The sequence below is a fragment of the Pyxicephalus adspersus genome, chromosome Z (genome assembly GCF_032062135.1).
Source record: "Pyxicephalus adspersus chromosome Z, UCB_Pads_2.0, whole genome shotgun sequence".
Classification (NCBI taxonomy): domain Eukaryota; kingdom Metazoa; phylum Chordata; class Amphibia; order Anura; family Pyxicephalidae; genus Pyxicephalus; species Pyxicephalus adspersus.
Genome location: NC_092871.1, coordinates 63,899,112 through 63,920,719, shown reverse-complemented (window position 1 = coordinate 63,920,719; position 21,608 = coordinate 63,899,112). Strand labels below are relative to the sequence as shown.

Sequence of the window (21,608 nt, the reverse complement as noted above, 5' to 3'; positions counted from 1 at the left end):
GTGCTTTGCTGCCTAGCTGGAATTGCCATTGCAGTGGACTGCGCTGTGCATAACATAATGTAATGTAATAGAGTGTGAATGGTCTTAAAGGTAGCACCAAAATCTTTGATTGCAGTAAGAACACCCAAAGCTGTTACTTTGCCTAGAACCCCATTTGGCCTTAATCCCACTTTGCAGCCACCCCATCTAAGGACTGGTAACCTGTCATATATGAATTTTTTTGGGATTAGATATGCTTTAACATAAGGCAGTAGTTGATTGCATGCTAGAATTCATAATAACCAAATGTTGATTTGTTCCAATATTTTACTAAACCCCTATTTTTATTTAGCTAGTGATGTTTTTTTCTTTTTTATGCAGGTGTAAATGTAACTTACATGCCAATGCTTGTAACTTCCGAGATGGTGCCCTGCAATGTGAGTGTGAGCATAACACCACTGGACAGGACTGCGGCAGGTGCAAGAAGAGTTTTCGTAACCGTTCCTGGCGTTCCGGCTCTTACACCCCAATACCTCATGGTTCTCCCAATGCTTGTAAGTAATATCGGCAGACCAAAACTTACATTGTCTAATACCTTTACTCACAGATCTAGAGAGTTATTCAGTGATCCCACTAAACAATGATGTGGAAACTTGCTTTTTGGAACTTCTGCTTTGTAGATATTGCTAATGCAAATACCAGGTCCTTAGTGGAGAGTTGTAGTTCTTTTAAAAAAAGGTTAACGTGTTATATTACTTCTTATGTTTGAAATGGAAAGAGAGGCCAAGATGGTCAATCAAAAGAAAACTGAAAAACTCTCCATCTTGATTGCATCAATGTGGCATGCCCTGATATGGCAATAAGTATTTGTTGATGTTACACATGGAAAGTAACCTTTTCTTGATGTTTCCAGACTTGTCTGTTTTAGAGGATGATGATCCTTTGTCAAGATGTCCCCAAACAGTGGAATGCTTTTTTTAGGCAAACAATGACCACATTAGTGGTTAGAGAGGCTCTCTGTCAAGGTCATTAGCCTAAAAGGAGACCCAGAAGGGAAAAGGCCAAAACGATTATAGAGATGCACCATCTTATTCCACAATTCCAGGGAATTGGAGAAGAAATCATGTATCAATGTCTGTAGTAGTCTGTCATTTGCAACCCCTATTTAATGTACAGCGCTGCGTAATATGTTGGCGCTATATAAATTCTGTTTATTATTAATATTAATAATAATAATATTAATAATATTATTAATAAAAATAAACATGCCTGATAAACTCTTGTACTCCATATGTCCTTCTAGTTGTTTGCCCCAACATCTCCAAATAGTTGAATTCTTGTTTATCCACACCAGTTTTGTCCACATTTAGTTATGGATTGGTGGTTAGGAAGCCTTCCCATCACAGTGATAACCCAACAATATGGAGTGGTAGGGTGAATAGTGAAGCAGCAACCACAAAATAAAAAAAATGCATTTGAAAGAGAAATAGAACTTATCCAGTACAAGTGAAGTACCAGTTAAATGTTCTTTTATTCCTTAGAGGTTTGCTTTAAGGCAACTTTCATTCTCCCATTCTCACTTAGAGGCTGATAAGTGAACAATCTTAAGCTTTTGTGTCAAGCAGAGAAAAATTACAGAAAGATTATATTGTTAAGCATTCTCTAGATGTGCAAAATACAATAATGTTATAGATAATGTCCTCTTGGAGTTTTCCAGAGATCACTGTTTTTCTCCTTTATCTCTCCTTCTTCTCCTTCTTGCTTTAAACATCTGCACTTTAAATTGATCAAAGCTAAAACTGAAGCATTCAGAGAGGACTGGTAATGGAGTGTCACGGGTACTGCAGAGAGAGAGAGTATTTCAAAGGGAACAAGCTTGTTGGACTGAGCCGACTGCCTGTATCCCTTCAAAGGACATGACAAAGACACACAGGGCTTAGATTGAGATCCTTGTTTTCTGTATTTTTGCCCTTCCCTGGGTGAGATTTAAAGCACTAGTAAGATGTAGACAAAAAGGTAATTTTATTTGAAAGAACTTCTTATGCTTTTTACGAATATGTTATAGGCAGAATTTCCCGTATGAGTACAAGAATCTGGGTATCTGACAGTTCTGCAACTTTGTGCACATGCTTTTATAACTTACAAATAGTAAGTATTCTTTACAGAACACAAAGAATTATTTTTCCATCAGTTCCTATATTGGAAGACTGAATGTATGGGATGTTTGTCTTCTAGTTCAGAACTAAAAAGGTGGCTCTCCATGAAGATATTTTACTTTTCAGACCTTGATCAGATTGAGATCTAAAGTAGGGTACTTTTGCTGGGCATTAATCTTACAGCTGATAGGTGGGGTTGTTTTTGGTATGAAGACTCTTGCAAACTTAAAGCAGAAATTAAAGGAAACCTAAAGCAGCAATTCCTAATAAAAGGAGGTTTCTGAAATGGTGAAACTCACTTAGCTTTATTGTCTCTAGGGTGCTATACTGGCCAGAAGTGTGCCAGACCTTGATCCCCACTCATGTAGGAGAGGAGAAGGTAATCCAATTGCAGTGCAAACAAACCAGAAATACTGCAAATGACAGATTTATTCTTTTAGTTGAACAGCTCAGATTCAGAAACTCCTTGTTTTTGCAGTTTTGATTTGCCTGTGATTTTTAAGAAGTCTTAGAGAGGGTGTAAAATTAAGGGATGTGGACAGTTTTTTTCAATATAAAACTTTAGTACAGCTGCTTTGAGGAGTAACTTCTTTTCTTATTGTTATTAAAAATGTTGCACATTTTGATCACATTTAGCTACAGTAAAGTTCTGCTAACTTGCTACAGTACAGTTATGAAGTAATTTGACTAACAGAAACTTTGTTCTAGTTTAACCATGATGAAAGAAATGGACCACTATGAAGAATTGGAAGATCAACGTATTTAAAGAATAGCTTTTTTTCTGTTCTAACAACATTTTTGATCAAGCAGTTCCTCAGCCTAACTCCTTAATTTTCTCTTACAGGTGCAGCTTCAGGTTCCGCTCTCGGCAGTGAGTAGATCCCTGGAATGTCCTTGTCTTGTCCTTTTCATCCCATCTCCATGATCTCATCTCTCCCTCTTTTCACCTCCCTGCATCCTCATAGAATGATCACTGTGGTCAGCAACTTGTTTTATTGGTGTGTGCGCTCATAGACATGTGTGTGACCCAAAGCTTGGTTCAAGAACCCACCGGTGAAACTGAGAACATAACAAATGGTTGGGGAATGTAAAATTTCAAAACTAGTGTGAGGATTGCATGTTTTGGAGACAAAAAGAAAAACATACAATTTACACATAGGGCCTAATTTATCAAAGCTCTCTAACAATGAAGAAGATAGAGTATCATGGGTGAACCTGGTTGATTCCGCAAACCTGAATGAATTTCGTAAAAATCAATTGCTGTTAACTTGCAAATGTTTTAAAAAGTACACCAGATCTATTCCAGGTTTGCTGTATCAATCAGGTTCATCTATCTTCTCTGATCTTGGAGATCTTTATTAAATCAAACCAATAATATCTTACAATATTTACAAACTGACATCTGGAGTCCCAGAAGAATTCCATGTCAAAGGTAAAGGCACCAGAGCAATACCTTTCACATCCCTTAAAATGGTGATTCCTTGACAATTTGGGATCCAACACCAATGATTTCAAATCACATTGGCAAACCTGCATTTTAGTACTGGGAACAATAGCATACTGGCTTTTGGGACTGAGATTATCAACATAAATAACTTAATTTCATTGCAAACAACAGGGCTGAGGTTATTTCCATACAGCAACGTTTCCAAATCTGTCTGTGCTTTGCATAGAAAGACGCTGGCATGATAGAAGTGTTGCAAAAATAGAAATGTATTTATATGAAAAACAATAATGCATGTTTATTGTAAATAGCACTGGTTAATACAATTCACTTTATGCTTTTTTATTGTGACACTTTGTATGTTAGTTGCTTGTTGGTGATTTGGTGTAGAGTTTATTATTGGCTCAGCAGCGCCATCTTGTGATAGATAAATATAACTACAGCTTTTGGTCTTTGTGGCGGAATATATATTGTGGGCCTTAAAGAACAAAACTCTATAATTAAAAATGTAGAAAGCTTGATCCTAGCTCAGGTACTACCATGCATTTCACAATTCCTTCATCCTAAACAAAAACTTGGTTCTTTGAAAGCATATTACTTTACCTGTGTACTTATTTTTCTATCAGTCAATATGTTTATGTCAAGATATCAAGACAACAATAAGTGTTTGTCAGTTATTCACAATATTGCAAACATTTGTTTTATGTGGTGTAGGTCTTTAAACTGTTTGATTCCGTATGAGAATAATAGCTTGGTTCTATGCAGGCCAAAACAAAATCTGTTAATAAACCCTTTGAATCTGTAGGAGTCCAATAGCTTGGTTCTACATTGGCCAAAGGAAATCTTTGAAAGAAGCCAATAGACATTTTTCTGTGTTTGTGTATCACTAGTCTCTGAAACACCAAGACCAGAGGTCACCACAGCCCGACAAGCTCATACAAGTGAACTAACCGCCTCCCATGTGATACTTGTGCATGACACCACCCAAGGTTTGTTCAGTTGCAAAGGAACCCACCCAACGTAGTTTCCACCACTGCTTTAAGGATTCCAGAAAACTAGCAGAGCTAAACTGCTTTAGAATAGTATTAAAGAAGAGCTTCACTTTCATAAGAACAGAGGAACATTAATGAATTCAGTCAACAGCCAGTCCACTGTCTACAGATTATCTTGTAATGCAATTTCAGGATCAGTGGCCAGCTTCTAAGGTTTTTTAAGTTTATAGAAACCACCAGAAGAGAAGGTCTCATACTTGGATCATTCTAGGAGTTAAAGTAACTAGATTGTTGAGTTAGGATGATGTGTAGGTTTGGTTCAGCTCACCCTTTCTCTCATGTTCCTACCTTTTGCGAGAAGTGAAGATCTTCTTTAAGAGTCATGTCGCTGTGAAGGTTTTCATTTAGACCTATTGGCGTAATTAAACCTTCCATGACCTGAACAAATGTACAAACAAAACAAAACGAACAAAAATGTAATAGATAAAATAGTTTGTTGACCTATAATTTTGATATGTGATGTGTAAATAACAAATCCTTTTATGACCTCTACAACACTGGTCCAAAAAGCAGCTGGTCCAGAAAGGAACTCAGAGCAGGAGGTTTAGGTACCATAAATGTAACATATACAATAAATGTTCAGAATGTACTCCTTTTATTAGCCAGCAAAGCCTAATAGGTGCCCCTATGTAATTTACTTTCACTTTCTTATCAGATCAGATCAGACTGTTCTCTCTCTCCTCAAAAAGTAGATTTGGTTATTTAATATAGGGATTTGTTTTTTAAGCAAAACTGCAGCCAACATTTTCTTTTTTTTAGTTTTGGGCATAGTCAAGAAATGTTGAAATCTTTATGAGGTTTTTTATTTTATTGTGTGTCTGTGTTTGTGTTATGGCAAATCCTGTTTCCTAAAATGTCTTTAGCAGATCAGACTGCAAGAAAATTCTGATTAATGCTTCAACAAACATTAGCCTTGTCCCGATTAGATAGAATTCCCCTTATTTCCTGCTATGTCAGGGGAACTTTATCTGGGTATAAAGCTTTTTTCAATTTGTATACAGAATAATTAAAACAAATTTTTTTTTCATGTATATGTATTTCAGTGCTGCTGATCCTCGCCACCCCATTGGCTGTACATCATTACTTTGACCCATTCCTATGCAAAGTGCATTAGTCCAACCACTTAATAATTGTAATAATAGTGTTATGGTAACAAGGCAGGAACACCACTGTGAGAGAGTTGTCATACTTAACTGGAGGTTCCTGCACAGGGACCCTCATAGGCAGGATCTCCAGATCACTATTTCAATTAAAACTGCAGGTTTTAAAAGATTGAATACAATGTTTGAAATTATATTAACATATCAAAGCTCATATTATGTTTTAATAATTAGTTTTATGTTAACCCACAGCTTATACTTGAGTTTTTTCTGTGCATTTTTAGGTAATTTAAAAAGATTAAAACCTTAAATGTAATTGCCTAAAGTTAGAAAAGACTCCAGGCGGTGTTAGGCAGGACAAATGGGTGCTTTCACCAAACACCACCTTTTCAAGTGAGCAATTACTTTAAAGACTCTGCTATGCATCAAAGTGCTGTACTTTTGCCAAACCACTGCGAAGTTTAGTTGGCTCATTTGCTGTAGGTCTAACACTTGTCCTGTCTGTGCAAAAGTAAATTTTAAAGTAATTCATCAAAGGGTGAAAAGGGCTGCTACAGGGTTGAGACGCTGATTCATTCCTTGGTAGTTCTTTGCCAAAACACAGGCAGTAAGAATCTTTATGCGTTTAAAAGGGAATTTCAGCCTAAGTTTAAATTTAAAAGCAAAGTCCATCAACTCCTAAATTTTAGTGAATGAGCCTGAATTAAACCTCCCCAAGACTGGAGAGGATAGACTATAGATAGATTATGGATGATTTGAACAGCTGTATGAAACAGTACAGCTCTGTCTGGTAGTGAAGGAGATACATTTATTTACTCTGCTGGTATTCTGTAACACTTACAGGTCATGTGCCCCCCACAGCTTGTAAAATAGACAGTGAATAGGAGCAGCAGCATACTGATGAGCTCCCTACTGTCTCCCTGCCCTCTCCCCTATGCGCCTTACATTTCAGCACAACTAATTCTGATGTTTCTCACTGCATTTCACTGAATTAAAAAAAATGTTGATTAAATAATATTTTTATACCTATTTGGAGTTTAAGCTTTTATTATGAAAGGTTTAGTAGTGGAGCATGTTGAATATTGTAGTAAAGGTTCAGAAGGTATGGTGATACTTCTCTATCCAATTTTAAAAAATAGTACTGGCTGCAGTTTGGCTCTAAGATTAATTTTGCAAACCCATTATTAAATATGATGTAATCAAATCTACACTAGTTCAGCACCTATACATTTTTTGTCAAAAGAACATACCATTTGAGCATCTTAACAACAGTGCCAAATGTCACCTATGGTTGACTCTGCAGGATGCATTTTAAATCCATGTTTCTTGGGGATTAGATTTTGGTACACTGGTGGATTGAAGCAGTTTAAACATTTTATATTGGTTGGTAATTTCCCACAAAGTTCATTCAGACTATTCAACAGTGTTATAAAAAAAAAAGTACAGAGACCCCTAACATCCAATAAGCAGTCATCTTTTATTGTTGGCTCCAGTTTAAAATCTGCTTGTCGCAGATTACTTCATACATTTTTGCCTTTGGTGCTGTGTCAATAAATCATTTTTTAGTCTCCCATTGTGTAATCTTTGCCTTTTCAATGCAGTTTCTACTACTTTTGCAAAAAAAGGTTGGACTTCAAACATACTATTTTATACACATTTTTACAGCAATAAAGGGTAAAATTATCTTGTTGCTGCTATACAAAATATTGTAAAATAATGTATTGGAAACTGCATGGTTCACCTTTAATTTAGATTAGGAGCTTTCCCTTCTGAATAGTTAGACTGTACCTTTAGATTGCATTTAATGATTATTCCTTCTTACTTTCTGGTCATCAGGCAATACATATCGTCAGACTTCAAACCTTACCTACATTCCAGAGATGGAGCAGAAAGAAGGTATAGAAGATGTTATAGTCTATTGTAATCTAGATGTACCAAAGTATGTGTACGTAGCACAGTGCAGTGTAAGGCAGAGCAAATAGCAATATCAGATTATCAGGACCTTTGAAAACATATTTTTTAGAATTTTCTGAACTTGTTTAAATTCTCAAATTTGTTTGAATTCTTTCCCATACAGAAATCTCTTATACTCCCATACCCAGCAGATGCTGTAAACTTTCCTACTCAGAAAACAGTTTTGCATGACTTCAACTATTATAGAATATTATGATGAGTGCAATAGCAAATGTGTGTAAATGTAAAGCTTTGCTGAATGGGTGAATATTTGATTCTGTTGGAAAGCTAAAGTTAAGAGGGACTTCCCCACACAGGCTGTGGGTTTCCCTACAATTCCCAAAGACCACCAACAGAATTACTAAAGAAAAACAATGGCTTTGTCTAGTCAATAAACTATTGTGATGGAGAGCAAATTTATAGCAAGTCTGATTCATTTTGATCCAAATTCATTTCACAAGCTTCAGGGAAGTATTTGATTCTTGGTCAGCCAAGTAGTAGACTTTTTTTGCTTGGGTAAAAAAATATCCATCTTGTTGAGGTCTGCACATCTGGTTCACTTAGTGGCAGTCTTAGCAAACAAATCGCTTGGCCTTTCCTATCAAGTTTGATGTTTTTGCTGTACCTATGTATATTAATGGTGCACCTGGCCAGAGATCACGAGTACATTACGTTGGGCCTATCAGTGAAACAACAACCATATTCAACATTATCCCTTACACATCTTTATCAATGCCAATGGAGCCATCCTTCATCCTGTCCTTTGATGTGATTCTTTTGTACTGTCCATCAACATGGGCTGCATGGAACTTATATCATTATGGGTTTCCTTGTAAGGCTACGTACACACTTGCAATGCTTCTCGTCCGATAATCGGCTCAGGGCCCGTTGTCCATCGTTTGAACAACCATTCCTGGCGGATCCACATACGATGGACGACGAACAATCATATTAGAAGCGAAGGGGAAGAACGCGCAGCGGGGTGCCAATCCGTTGTTCAAACTCTATTTCTTATAGGGATCACCACTAACAAGGTAGTTTACTATGTTGGAACATTGCAGTAAACCTTTAAATAGTCATATCAGGTCTAACTAACCATTTTTTTAAAATGTTGGAAAGTAGTAAAAGTTTTATTAAATAGTAAGTCATAAATGAACCATCAATCATTTGTAGTGATGATCATGTCAGCAAAATGCCATCGCTATAAATGGGTCACACTGAAAATAGCTGTTATTTTAGAAAACACAATTGTTGTTATATAAATTGGCCCCATCGTTTATATCATTATTACAGTTTTTTTCTTTACATTACACACTTATTTTTCATGTTTTTTACATATAAATGAATAGATGTACACTGAAACATCAGCTTTCCCTAACACAACTGTTAACATGGGAAATGAAACATCCATTTTTTTTATTTTAGTGAAAAATTCTTAATGAATATAACATTCAATCATTGTATACCTTCTCTATACACAGTTTGAAATTAATCAATTGGAGAGTCCTATTGAAGGAAATAGGAACCAAGATCAACTTATTTGGGTGAAAATAAGCTAGTCTTTTTATTTATCCAGATTTATATATAAAAAATATATATATATATATATATATATAAAATAATAAATAACACTAAGCCACATCTTTTTTAAGGGGGGGGGGGGGGATGCCTGCTCTCAACTAATACTGTAGTTTTGAGTAGGTTTTTAAAAGACTTTTTGGAAGCCAGCATTCTTCCTGCAGCCAATATGAAAGAACTCTTGCTACTGGGTTTTATGAGACTTGTGAGACTTTATGGTAAGGAATGGTTACAGTTTGTATAGACATAGTATATCAGAAGAAGAAGAAATTCTTCTTTTTCTTTTGTTAGAAGAATGCTAGAAGAAAAAAAAAACAAACCCATTCTAGTATCATTCTACTACAAGATAGCCTTGTCATTATTGGTCTAATGACACTTTACTAAGTCTACAGGCAATGCTGCTAGAAAAGGGCTCTTTTTTAACCACCTTTAAACAGCGCAGTGATCTGAACAACTGTATATGAAATGTTCCTTCATTTCCTAAGAGAAATATCATGTATTAAATTTTTAGAATGTGTACACATGTAAATGGCACTTTAAAATGAACTTGTAGTTTGCTGTATAATAGAGAAATAAGTTTTGATGCCCCATTGTTCTGCTCATCCACTGGAGCGAAAACCCAGTACTTGGGTTCAGAAAAGTGACTTTTTCTCCTCCAACGTTGCCTTGATGGGTGCTTGAGCAGTCAATTACCAGGCTCCAGTGCAACTTGCTTCTATCTTACACAGGGATGGCAGGAGAGCAAGTAAAAAATGGGTAGTTAGTGAGTGTAGGTAGAGGAGGAGGTGGAACAGTGGAACTTAGGCAATGCACAGATTAAGTTTTATTGTTAAATTGTGTCCGATGCTAGTTGAAAATTATTTTGTAAACTACATCAAACACAACTAAGATTTTAGTTTTTTAGGTGGACTAACCTTTTAAATTTGACCAGCCAGGTAATGACTGCCACCTAGTTCTCAGTCTCAAAGGCTATGTTAGCAATTAGTTTACTCTCTGCTTTCAGCACTCTCATAAACTTTGTGATCTCCTATCCTAAGAGATTTGTTCCTTTTAATGTCATGGTTCATTCTGTTTGTTTGAAGTCCCCCAGATCTCACAAACACCACCAGTGCTGGAACCTAAAATCCAGCGCCAGGAAATACCCGAAAAGATCAGAGGTAGGTCTGCAATATGAATATGAATAATAATAACATATATCATCTAAAGTATAACTGGTTAAATTATTTGTTGACTTACAAGGCCTTGAGTAAAGTTTTTAAATGAAAATTGTCTGAGCATTACTATTTACCGTATTTTTCGCCGTATAAGACGCTCCGGAATATAAGACGCACCCAATTTTAAAGGAGGAAAATCTAGAAAAAAAGATTCAAAAAGATTATTCCCCTTCTGATCACTCATGTGCCATTCATACCGGTATTCCCCTTCTGCTCACTCATGTGCCATTTAAATTCCCTTTCTGATCACTCTGTACCTTTCAAATTCCCTTTCTGATCACTCTGTGTCATTCAAACTCCCCTTCTGATCACTCTGTCATTCAATTTCCCCTTCTGATCACTCTGTGCTTTTTTTTCTATTGTACGGCAGTTAGGACAGGGAACAGCAGGTGGCGCTGTGCCTGCTTCTTTCGCTTTGCTTTACAGACAGGAGAGAACACGATGCTGGCAGAGGAGAGAAGAGAGACTCGCTGCTGCCAGAGACACACGCAGGATCGGGTATCGGGTGAGTATAATATTTTAATTATTTTTTTTAACACATTTGTCGTATAGGACGCACTAACTTTCCCCCCCCCAGTTTTGGGGAAGAAAAAGTGCGTCTTATATGGCAAAAAATACGGTAGAATGGATTCTTCTCTTTTTAAAATGATGAGGAAGGCTCCTCTACCTTGTTCTATCCAAGTTCACCAGTAGACTATCCATTTTTAGAGTCTGGTCTACAGTATGTAAAACTAGGCTACTATCCAGTTATAGAATCCAACAGTTAAATCTGGAGGGGGTTAAAGCCATGACACCACCAAAAAACTGAAATCTGTTCTAGAACAAACAAATCTATTGTGGTACAAAAAACAACATTTTAACTTCATTTTCATTTCATGCAATGGGTACTTTTTTCTCCTTCAGTTAATTTGCCCTAATTTTCTATTCTAATTTAAACTAAAAGTGAAATGATAGGTCATTCTGGTCTTTAAATGTAAAAACTATACTGTCCTAGAAACTTCTATATGCATACTTTTAGAAAAGTTTGAAAGCTGTGCCAGTCTTTTGTTACCAGGGCAACCCACACTGGCGAAGAATCTCCTGTCAGTGATTGACTCAAATAAAATCACAAAACTATGATGTATTTTTAGACATTAAAGTTTGTATCTGCTTCAGTAGCAGGAAAGAATGTGAGAAAAGGGCTGAGGCTAAATGTTAAACATCTGAAGGATACCACCAGCTCTGAAATACAAAAAATAAATTTCTGATTCAGTTGTAGGTTTTTATCTTAAAGCTCCACTCCAGACAAAACATTTGTTTCAATTTTTGGATAGTTTTAGATAGCTTATGGTACAGTAGTGGGATCTGTGACTAAATAGAATCAAATAACTGACTGTAGATGGGTGTTCTCTTTTTTCAAATTTCATTTCAAATGGCATTCACATTTCAACGTACCCTTTAAAATGGAAACGGATATGATCTCTATTTATTATTCAAATGATTCTTGCAGGTATCCTTTTTGCAAAACAGTCTTTTGCCAAGACACTGCAGTAATAAAATACAATATTTAGATCAGCCTTTCCTAATCAGGGTCCTTTGAAACCCTAGGGTTCCTCCAGTTGTTGCCAAGGTGTCTTGAGGAACAGGCAGTGTTGTACTGGTTTATTATCTGATCATTAAACCAGCATGGTGGCTCAGAGGTTAGCACTCTCGTCTATGCAGTGCTAGGTCCCAGGTTCAATTCTCATGCAAGAACACTATCTGCATGGAGTTTGCTGGTTCTCCCAATGTCTGCTTTGGTTACCTCCGGTTTCCTCCCACTTACCAAAAACACAGTTAGGTTAATTGGCTGCCCCCTAAAAACTGACTAGTTGATTAATGACATATGAGTTACATTGAAATTAGCATGTGAGCCCCCTTTGAGGGACAGCTAGTGACACTGCTATGGACTATGGACAGCTCTGCATAATATGTTGGTGCTTTATAAATACTGGATAATAATAATCAATGTAAGGAGTCACTAAAATTCCCACAAGTATAAGAAGTTCCCTCTCTCACTGACCACTAATGTGAGGTGCTGATGTCTAACATAAAGACGCAGTAATACAGTAACCATCAAGGGGCTGCTACAATTTATAATGTCTTTCTTTCTGTTTTGGCCATCACCTCTCATTACATGTTTATTGATAACATTAAATGTCAGGGGGTGTTAAAAGTGTCTACTAATTGGGTGACACATTCCCTACATTTATTTTTATATTTGCTACCTACTGATCACAATATTGTACTGTGAGTTTTAGACATATCTATTGTTTAGCAGTGGTTCCCTAAGATTTAGCTATTTCCAGGATCCCCCCTCTGAGTGAAAGAGTAAAAAAAGACTGGATTAAACTGATGGATGCAGTTTATTTAGGAGGCAAAATATCCTCTGGAAATTTTACAACCTGAGAGAAACAATAAAATGACCAATGGGTGCAATAAAAGATAAAAAGACTTTGCTCACCCGAGGAAAAATCTAAAAAAAATAGGCTTACAGTTGAATTAAACATTTTGCTTAGAATAACACAAGTTCTAATAAAAAAGTTACCTATTCTTTACTCCTCCTGCTCTCACACTGTCATTCAGCAATAAGACTAGTTGACCAGCATCCGCTCTGGTGCCTTGTCTTTCTGTGTTCTAGTTTGATCTATGTGCATGCACCCAACATGGTGGATACACCTAATGACAGTGGGGTCCACCCTCACATGACCTTGGGGCCTGTGGCTTCTCCCTGACCCTTTCCAGGGCTTACCCTTTGCCTCCTGAATCAGTCTTTGGACCCATGCTTACATTTTGTTTTCTGAACCCATGCAGCACTTTTCTTTGGTATTTACTTGCTGGCTGGTTGGCTCAGTCCTTCCTTTATGGCTCATCAGTCCTCCATCAGTCCTTTATTCCAATCTTTTTCATATCCAAGTCCTGAGGGCAGCCAAGTGCTGGAACATTGCTATTAGCCCCCAAGGCTGAGCGGTGTCTTTAGGTAAAAAATAAAATATGAGATTAAGGGATTGGCATCTGAGTAAGTGTTGTTTCTGGATGTTGCCCCTATATTCTCTTATATAAAGGTACCTTGGATTATATGTTAACTGAAGTGTTAATAAAACTGCTACCGACTTCTTGTGTCTTGAATAACTCCTTCTCCTGAATTGTTAAAATTTTCCATGGTATTGGGTAAATTAATATGTAACAAATCTGTAACCTAATGCAGCTTTGTATTTTAAGCAATCCATCTAGTTATTCATGCAGTATTACGATAGGCTGCTCTCCTCCCATTCACCATTCTCTCTCATCACAGCTGATCAAACATTTTCAGCAGACGGAAGAGCTGTTACCATGAGAACAAAAGCCTCACTGTCTTGCCCAAAGCTACAAGCACCTGTCCAATGGCATTTAGTAGCCTCAGGTCTCACTCAGGCCCACAATGACTTGTAACTCCATCTGTGTGAGTCGGGAGGCACAAAAAAGCTCTTTTTTGTATTAAAGTTAAATCAGCCCTGAAGATTTTGCCATGTTCAACAGAACATAGAGAACTCCCTAAACCTCTCAGCTGTCAAATGAATACATCATGCTTGGTGCTAAGTTTATGGTTTTTGGTTTATCATTATAATATTAATAATGGATTTTATTCCTATATGTCTCAGGTATATACAAAAGGTAGTGACTGATTTGAGAGGACAGGACAATATGCAGACATTAAGATAGACACTTATCACACTTATAGACACTTATATGTTATCAGCAACATATTTGTGGCATTTTCATAATTTAATTTTTTCTTTTTATTTAAAATAATTGAGTAGTTCCAGATATTGTACAATGTTTGTCTAACTATATTTATATAATGCAGCTGGCCCACCAACTTACAGAGCCACCCCCCCTCGACACCCTTGGCTGCCAAGACACATTCCAAATCAGGTATCTAGCTATAGGTGTTTAGGTGGGATAGAGGTCACTGACTTGTGTCAACCAATGTAAGCCACATGAAGGCATGATATGTGCTGGTAAGCCGGGCTAAATAGTTAATACAAAATTCAAACAGAAAAGAAAACTATGCTGAGGATACCACTAAAGCTGAATACACACACTGCCTGGTGAAAAAAGTCCCCAAGTCAGTGGTATGCTGTCATGTTTCTTCAGTTGATCATGTCTAGGTACTGCTATTGTTATGTGGCCAAGAAGAGTTCAGCTAACTACCTGGATATATTGAATAATCAGGTTTTTTTTATTAATGAACTCATCAATGAACTTATTTTCACACATAGATTGGCCACCAGACCTCGTTGAAAATCTTTGGGATGTGTTGGAGAAGTCTTTATGCAGTGCTCCAACTTTCCAATCATCAATTCAAGACTTGATGAAAAATTATGCCACTCTGAATAAAAAAAAATGCTTTGACTTTGCATAATCTTATCAAAATAATACCACAGTTAATGATATAATCAAAGCCAAGGAGATCCAACTAAAGTGTGGGACTTTCTTTTCGACCAGACAGTGTATATACCTGTTTTATTTGCCAAAGAATAAGTAATTCTGTGGTCAGCTTTGTAATCTGGCCATCCTTACTAAACAGCACTGGCAGGTCCTAGATATTTCTGAAGAATAAAAAGTAAATAAACCATAACAAATGGTCAAATAACTATTCCAGCCTGTGACTAAACAAAAAATCTGCACACTACATACAACTAAAATTTTAGTCTGACAGCACTGTGTATAGTATGTTCAGCTTTATATATTTTTGTAATGCAGTTTATTTATTTATTTTTAATAAAATACGTTAGATAGACTTTGGATAAGTCTAACTTAGTGGTGGCAAAAACCCACATGTGACTTACAAGGAACCAGTTGGGGAATATCTCCCTTAGGCCCTATTATTGGTCCCTCTTCTGAACTCTACATAGATTTCCAAGGTATAGATACAAGTGACATTTCTTGCTGTGGTGCTTGCTGTGGTTTCAGTCCTTAGCAGTAGTCATTTAGTCAAGATGTGATGCATAACTAGGAAGTGTGTGATTTTGTTTTTTACAATTAAGCATCCCCCAAAGCCTTTTTTATCTCCTGAAGCGACCCCAAAACATTGGTCAAGAATCCAAAAAGTAAAAGTTGTGAAATCTAGTTGTTTTTCATGTTTCCTTTATGGGTAATTGGTGGAAGAAACTTTTAAGTGGGTCTCATGTCAACTTTGTTCCAAGTTAAACCTGCAGTGATTGTGAAGTGCTGATATTTTATTATTTATTGTGTTCAAACTGATCCATGTCCCGGTGAAGCCTTTTGGAGCTCTACCTGGTGCTTTCAGTTCTGCCCAAGTTGAAATTAGCCATCTGTCTTTCCTAATACCACCCATGTGTCATTAAACTAAAAAATTCCAGATACTCTACCACCCACTATAGTTATAGAGGATAAAAAAAAGTGTAGAGGCAGAAACAGGGAGAGGGGCATTCTTGGTCCTGTTTATTGCAAATTATGACATGTTTTTTTTCTCAAGGATGTCACCTCTTTCCAATGATGCCGGCTATTTTCCCACTTTGAATCCCTGGCTTGCATAGTCAGACACTGACAAGTTTTTCACCTCACTTGTGTTGCTAAAATAGCCCAGGTTTAATACCTGGAAAGTGACAACCGAAATCTAAATAAAGTCCTTCAAACTAATATGGCCCTATAAGCTACAAAGCAGAACTTTCATTCTGTTGTGATCCCCCCCGGAGACTTATCATAAAATGCATAGGGAATCTTTCCAAAGTGAGAGGAACGTTCCTCTAAAGGTGCGTACACACTTCCAATTTTTATCGTTCCAATCGAACGACGAACGATCGATTGGGCAAAACATCATTCGTAAAAAAGTAACCAACGACGCCGACGAACGAGGAAACTCGTTGGAAACGAACGACCGGACCGGCGGATCGGATTGGACGACGATCGTTGAACATCGTTCGTGTGTACGGTCGTTCGTTGATCGTCCATGTTCAGAGCATGCGTGATGAACGAACGTCCGTTCACTTTCCTGTCGTGCACATAGTTCCTCTATCGCTTAAACGATCGTATCTATTGTGTGTACAATATCTACGAACGATCGTGTCGTTATCTCTATGTGCAGGATCGGTGCTATACGATCGTTCGTATATATCGTGCAGGATCGTTCGTCGTTCGTTTCCCAACGATAATAATTGGAAGTGTGTACGTAGCTTTAGACAGATAGGTAATTATTTTTACAAAGTTGATTTCTTTATTGTTTGCTCTCAAACTATCTGATGCATTATCTAGATGGAGTTAAAATTTAAGGTGTGTGTTTTTTAAATCTCAAGTGTAGCATCAATGGAGTTTTTATTATTTACATTATTATAATCTAGTTAGCACTTTGTTAAGTTATTTTTTAATGAGTGAATGTTGGAGTGTGTATTATGTAAAAAATGTTGAATCTGTCTTTCAATATCTTTGTTCATTTGCATGGACTGCTATTACAATGCATGACACCTCCATCTCATCAGCATTCCTACACAATAGCTGCAGTCCTGCCAATTCATCCATATCTGCTAGCACTGTAGTGTCTGATATCCTTAAATTTTTTATGTAAATGCATTTAACTGTAAAATGTCTTTTATGCCATTGTTCAGACTGGCTTTAATTTATCTTGGGATGTTTTACTGACATTTGGCCACATTGTCTTGAAAAATTACCCAATATCTGCCTGCCAACTGTCAGGTTAATGGGGGGGGGGGGATATTTAAAGTCTATCTTTATCCCAAGGTTTTCTTATTATTAATATTATTATTTTCAGGTACTGGGGTAAAGTAAACCTATACAGAGAGATTATGTAAACTGCCACCGCTGACCTGCTTCTGAAAATGTCATCCTGTTGGTTGGTGTTCTGATCCTCTACCTTCAGAATCCCTGACACAGAATGAGCGTGCAGCACATGCTGAGCGTACAATGCCATGCTTGTTGCATGTAACAATCTACTCAAACCAAAAGATCAGATTTACATGCAAGCAGTTAGCATTCTTTAGAATGAGTTCAACAATAACATTATTATTAATAAACTTGCACTGGTGTACAGGCCTCTCCCGTGTACTGGCCAAACAGTAAATATGGGTAATTATTTATTATAGGGTAAGCGGAATCTCCCCTTAGTCAGTTTTCTCCAAAAATAGGTGTCTTTATTCAATTTCCTTTCTATTTGTGTTTCAGTGACAGCTACACGATTTTCGATTTCTAGTGATTTCTGTCCTGGCAAAGAGTGGACATCAGAACAAATAGGAAGGTCAATGCACCCAACAGGGACACAAAGAATATAAAGCTGACTGTGGTCCTAGCCCTTTCATACCCCATCCTACTAAAGAAAGGAATTTACCATTATTAGATCAAAAAAATAGGAAAAGGTTACAGTCAAGTTTTCCTCTTTCCTGACTGTTCTGTAATAAAATAATTTCAAAATAGCCAAGCCTTCCCACTAAATAAAAATCACCAAAATATTTTTACTAGGGTTTTAACATTTTAATTCCCCACGGGTTGCCCTTCTTCCCATCATATGACATATGTATTTTCTATGCAGCGAACACTAGGATTGCATATGATGGATTGTGCATTAGATTCTTTCTTCTTCCAACAAAACTAAATAGAAGTATTCTTAAATCATATTCATCCTGTCCTTTTAAAACAATTCAGAGGTTAATTACAATATAATGGAGTTCCTCTTTATTCATGTTGTCCTTGTATATAAGTATAATCACTAGTTCTCCTGAAATTCCTTGTCAATCTCTCTGCCCCCTCAACCTAGATGCTGGCCTCCAGCAATGCCGAAGGGAGATTGACATTTCCGTGTAAGGTTCCCCACTGGTATTTGATTAAATCTCGTAAAAATGCTCATAACCTGCACCACGGTCATGGATCTGGCACATTCTTCCCCTGATAGAACAATGCTCGATTGAAACATCCAGTAGTTTCTTACATTGTGATACACAATGAATTCAACAAATTTCAGGTATCCTAAAATAACATTGACTCAGTGTAATAACACAAGGCCAATCAATCTAAACAAAGAGGTGCTTTAGTATGAAATATCTAACATAGAGTCCTTGAGTCTATATAGGAATACTTAGTCGTTAACCTCTAAAGCTGAACTCCAACCTTCCTGTACAGATTCTTCTCTACTAAAACCACTTAATGTGATTTTACTGCACATTGTGAGCATCATCTAGCAATTCCTATCCAGCCTTATTGATTGTGCCCCCCTATTTTAAAAATGAAATTTCATTTTTTTCAGTCATGAAGGCTGAGTCATATGTTGGGGTTCCTTGGGGCAGTTTGTGTGTAAATGCAACCTGGTTGGAAATGCCCACTTCTCCAGACTGACATCCAGCCATCAAGGGTTTTGGATATTTACAATATTGTTCCCAAGATCCAGCATACTGCAAACATTCAGGCTCGAGAGACTGAGACTGCGTACTGAGGCATGATAATGTGATTTTACAGAAATCTATGTACAGCACCTTGCCTCCACTCACCACCCTAGCAATTTTTTAATAAAATTGTTTGCATCTCGATGAGGAGGAAATTGAGAAACCATAAAAGCAAATCACATGCAGATTCAACTTTAGCTTTAATAAACAACTGAGTGTCTCTAACCTTTTAAGTAACTCAATGATGGTTCCTTCCTAGGACCCAGAACCTGGCACTAATGTTGTTATCACTATTATGATGAGGTAAATTGTAACTCAAGCCAAATGTTTTTATTTTAGGAACAGTAGGACAGGGTAAGAACCTTTCAAAGGTTTTTTAGTGTTCTGATGTCTCAATTTCAACATTGACAAGGTTTGTTTGCTGCCCCTGCTCCACTAATAAAATTACATGATGTGATAGGAATTTTCCCAAATAAGGATCAGTAATAAACTGAGGATTTTAAAACTTTCCCCCTCAATCCAATACAGGTTGACATTCGAAAATCCGGCCACCGATAATCCGTTTACTTCAGTTTCCCGGCATGAATTTTAGATCACATATTCAATACAGGGACTGCAGTACACTGTTTGGCCACTAATGTTTTGGCGCTGTCCTGCAGAAACACTTGCTTGCTAAATTAAATACACGTTGAGACGTCCCTGCTGCCTGCTCCCTGGAACTGTGCCAGGTGTCGTGGTGCTGCGGGAGGAAGACTGGCCTGTGTGGAGGTAAGTAAAAATAAAAATAAAAATCCAGGATTTTCTAAAATCTGGCGCACCTCAGGTCCCCAGATTGCTGGATTTTTGATGGTCAACCTGTAGTGAGAAAAATTTTCACACTAAAAAGACAAAATCGTCACAGTGGCCACAAAGATTTCAGAAGTAAAGAACCCCAGTGTAAGGCCCTGGTGCAGCAACAGTACTTGCCAGACACCAGTCCCCCTCTTCTGCACTCTTGACCTATAGTTAGCCCCCACTCGCCTTGGGAGACTGGTTGCTTTTTCTAGCACATGGTTGCCCCAAGACATAGTGCGCAAGGGATGGTGTCTGGGGAAGGGCTGGCAAAAGACCAGGAGCCCACAAATAAAGCAGTACCTAGATTCCAACAGAGACAAGTCCAGAATACAGAGCAGAGGTCATAGACAAATAACCCGTCTACCAGAAGAAGTACTCAAGCGCAAAACACAAGCAGAGTCAGGGTCACAGGAAAAAGGACGGTCCAGATGACATAAAATCTCAGGGTCAGAAACAGGCAAGGTCAGCAACAGTAAATCAGACAAACCCCACTCCAGCACAGATAAGTCCTGCTAAATACTACAACAGGCACTGGTGACTGGGAGCAGAGAGGCTATAAAGTCCCAGCAGCCTATGGCTGAGTCAGGAGATAATTTGCCTTTAAAATCCCCTTCAGCCGTGCACAGCCTCACAGAGTGGTGCTGGGGATGACAATAAAATACATCAGGTTGCACAGCTAAAGGGAAGCAGTAGCTGCTGCTATCTTAGTTTCCCTGGCTGCTGCAAATGACATCGCTGGGCAGAATAAACCTTGTCCTGCACTGTAATGGCGCACATCACGGACAGATAAGGATCTCCTAATACCTAGGAGGTGCAGGACCACAGCACATAGATGATAGTTTATGATAGTTTTTTACTGGGTATTCATACAAGGGTCATTCCACTCTTAGAGATAATTTTTAGTCCCTGTGTCCATAGCCTTTAATTTTTCTGGCATCATGTCTGTAGTTGTTAGCACAATTGGCACAGTTAGCATGCTTATGTCATTGACTTATTGATGCCTGGTAATGTTTCTTTATATTGACTAATAGAACAGAGTAGCCACATACATCATCTATATAAGTTAGTTTGTTAACAGGATTGGTAACTGCTCATTTGATTCTAAGAAAGGCTACAATTAGAATTGGCATTTTACCACCGGAATCAAGAATTTGGCCCAATAAACCAAAAATTAGAACCAATGGAATACAAGGTAAAGAAAGCAAAAAAAAAAAAAAAAAAAAGGATTTAATGGCTACATCTATCTACACTAAAAAGAGAAACAGAGGTTTATCTCTATTAATAGCACCAATAAGAACCAAAAGTTCCTGGGGAAGTGTTTAACCCTGAGTAGTCAGTTGGATGTTGCTGTCACCTGGTGTAGATGATCCATTTCATTGAATCACTGAACATCCCAAGGTAAACAGGAGTCAGATTTATTCTCTTACTTACCACGTTCTTAATCCTACAGACTGCGAATGCTATGGCCACTCCAGCCGGTGCAGTTTCATTGACTTCCTGAATGTGGTGACTTGTGTCAGCTGCAAGCACAATACCAGAGGACAGCACTGCCAGCATTGCCGGCTGGGCTTCTACAGAAATGTGTCTGCCGAGCTGGACGATGAGAATGTCTGCATACGTGAGTTACTTTTGTGGTATCTTCTGGGGAGAAAGAGTTGAAAACATATATTTAAATGCACTCTTTAAGTTAAAGATAGATGAAGAAAGAAATAAAATATTTTCCAGGGTTTGTTTTACTGTCTGTGTTTGTCCTGGGTTCACTTCCTGTTCATTCAACAATCAACCACAACACCTCCTGAGTATTGTGTAGGTCACTTGTCATTTCAAAACAGCTCTGACCTGTTCAAGCATGGCTTCCACAAGACCTCTGAAGGTGTCCTGTGGTAT

General features: G+C 37.6%; 1 protein-coding gene across 9 annotated transcripts in view; it reads left to right on the top strand.

Moving 5' to 3' along the window:
- Positions 1–21,608, top strand: part of NTNG2 (netrin G2) — a 196,368-nt gene that overhangs the window by 161,939 nt on the left and 12,821 nt on the right. For 4 of the 9 annotated variants that reach the window (XM_072430751.1, XM_072430749.1, XM_072430750.1 and 1 more), the window contains 6 exons: positions 361–533; positions 2,980–3,006; positions 4,470–4,568; positions 7,568–7,627; positions 10,345–10,419; positions 21,172–21,339. In XM_072430751.1, the coding sequence (XP_072286852.1) occupies positions 361–533; positions 2,980–3,006; positions 4,470–4,568; positions 7,568–7,627; positions 10,345–10,419; positions 21,172–21,339 (602 nt within the window). The remainder of the gene's footprint in view (positions 1–360; positions 534–2,979; positions 3,007–4,469; positions 4,569–7,567; positions 7,628–10,344; positions 10,420–21,171; positions 21,340–21,608) is intronic. The other 5 variants (XM_072430752.1, XM_072430753.1, XM_072430754.1 and 2 more) reach the window with 5 other exon arrangements.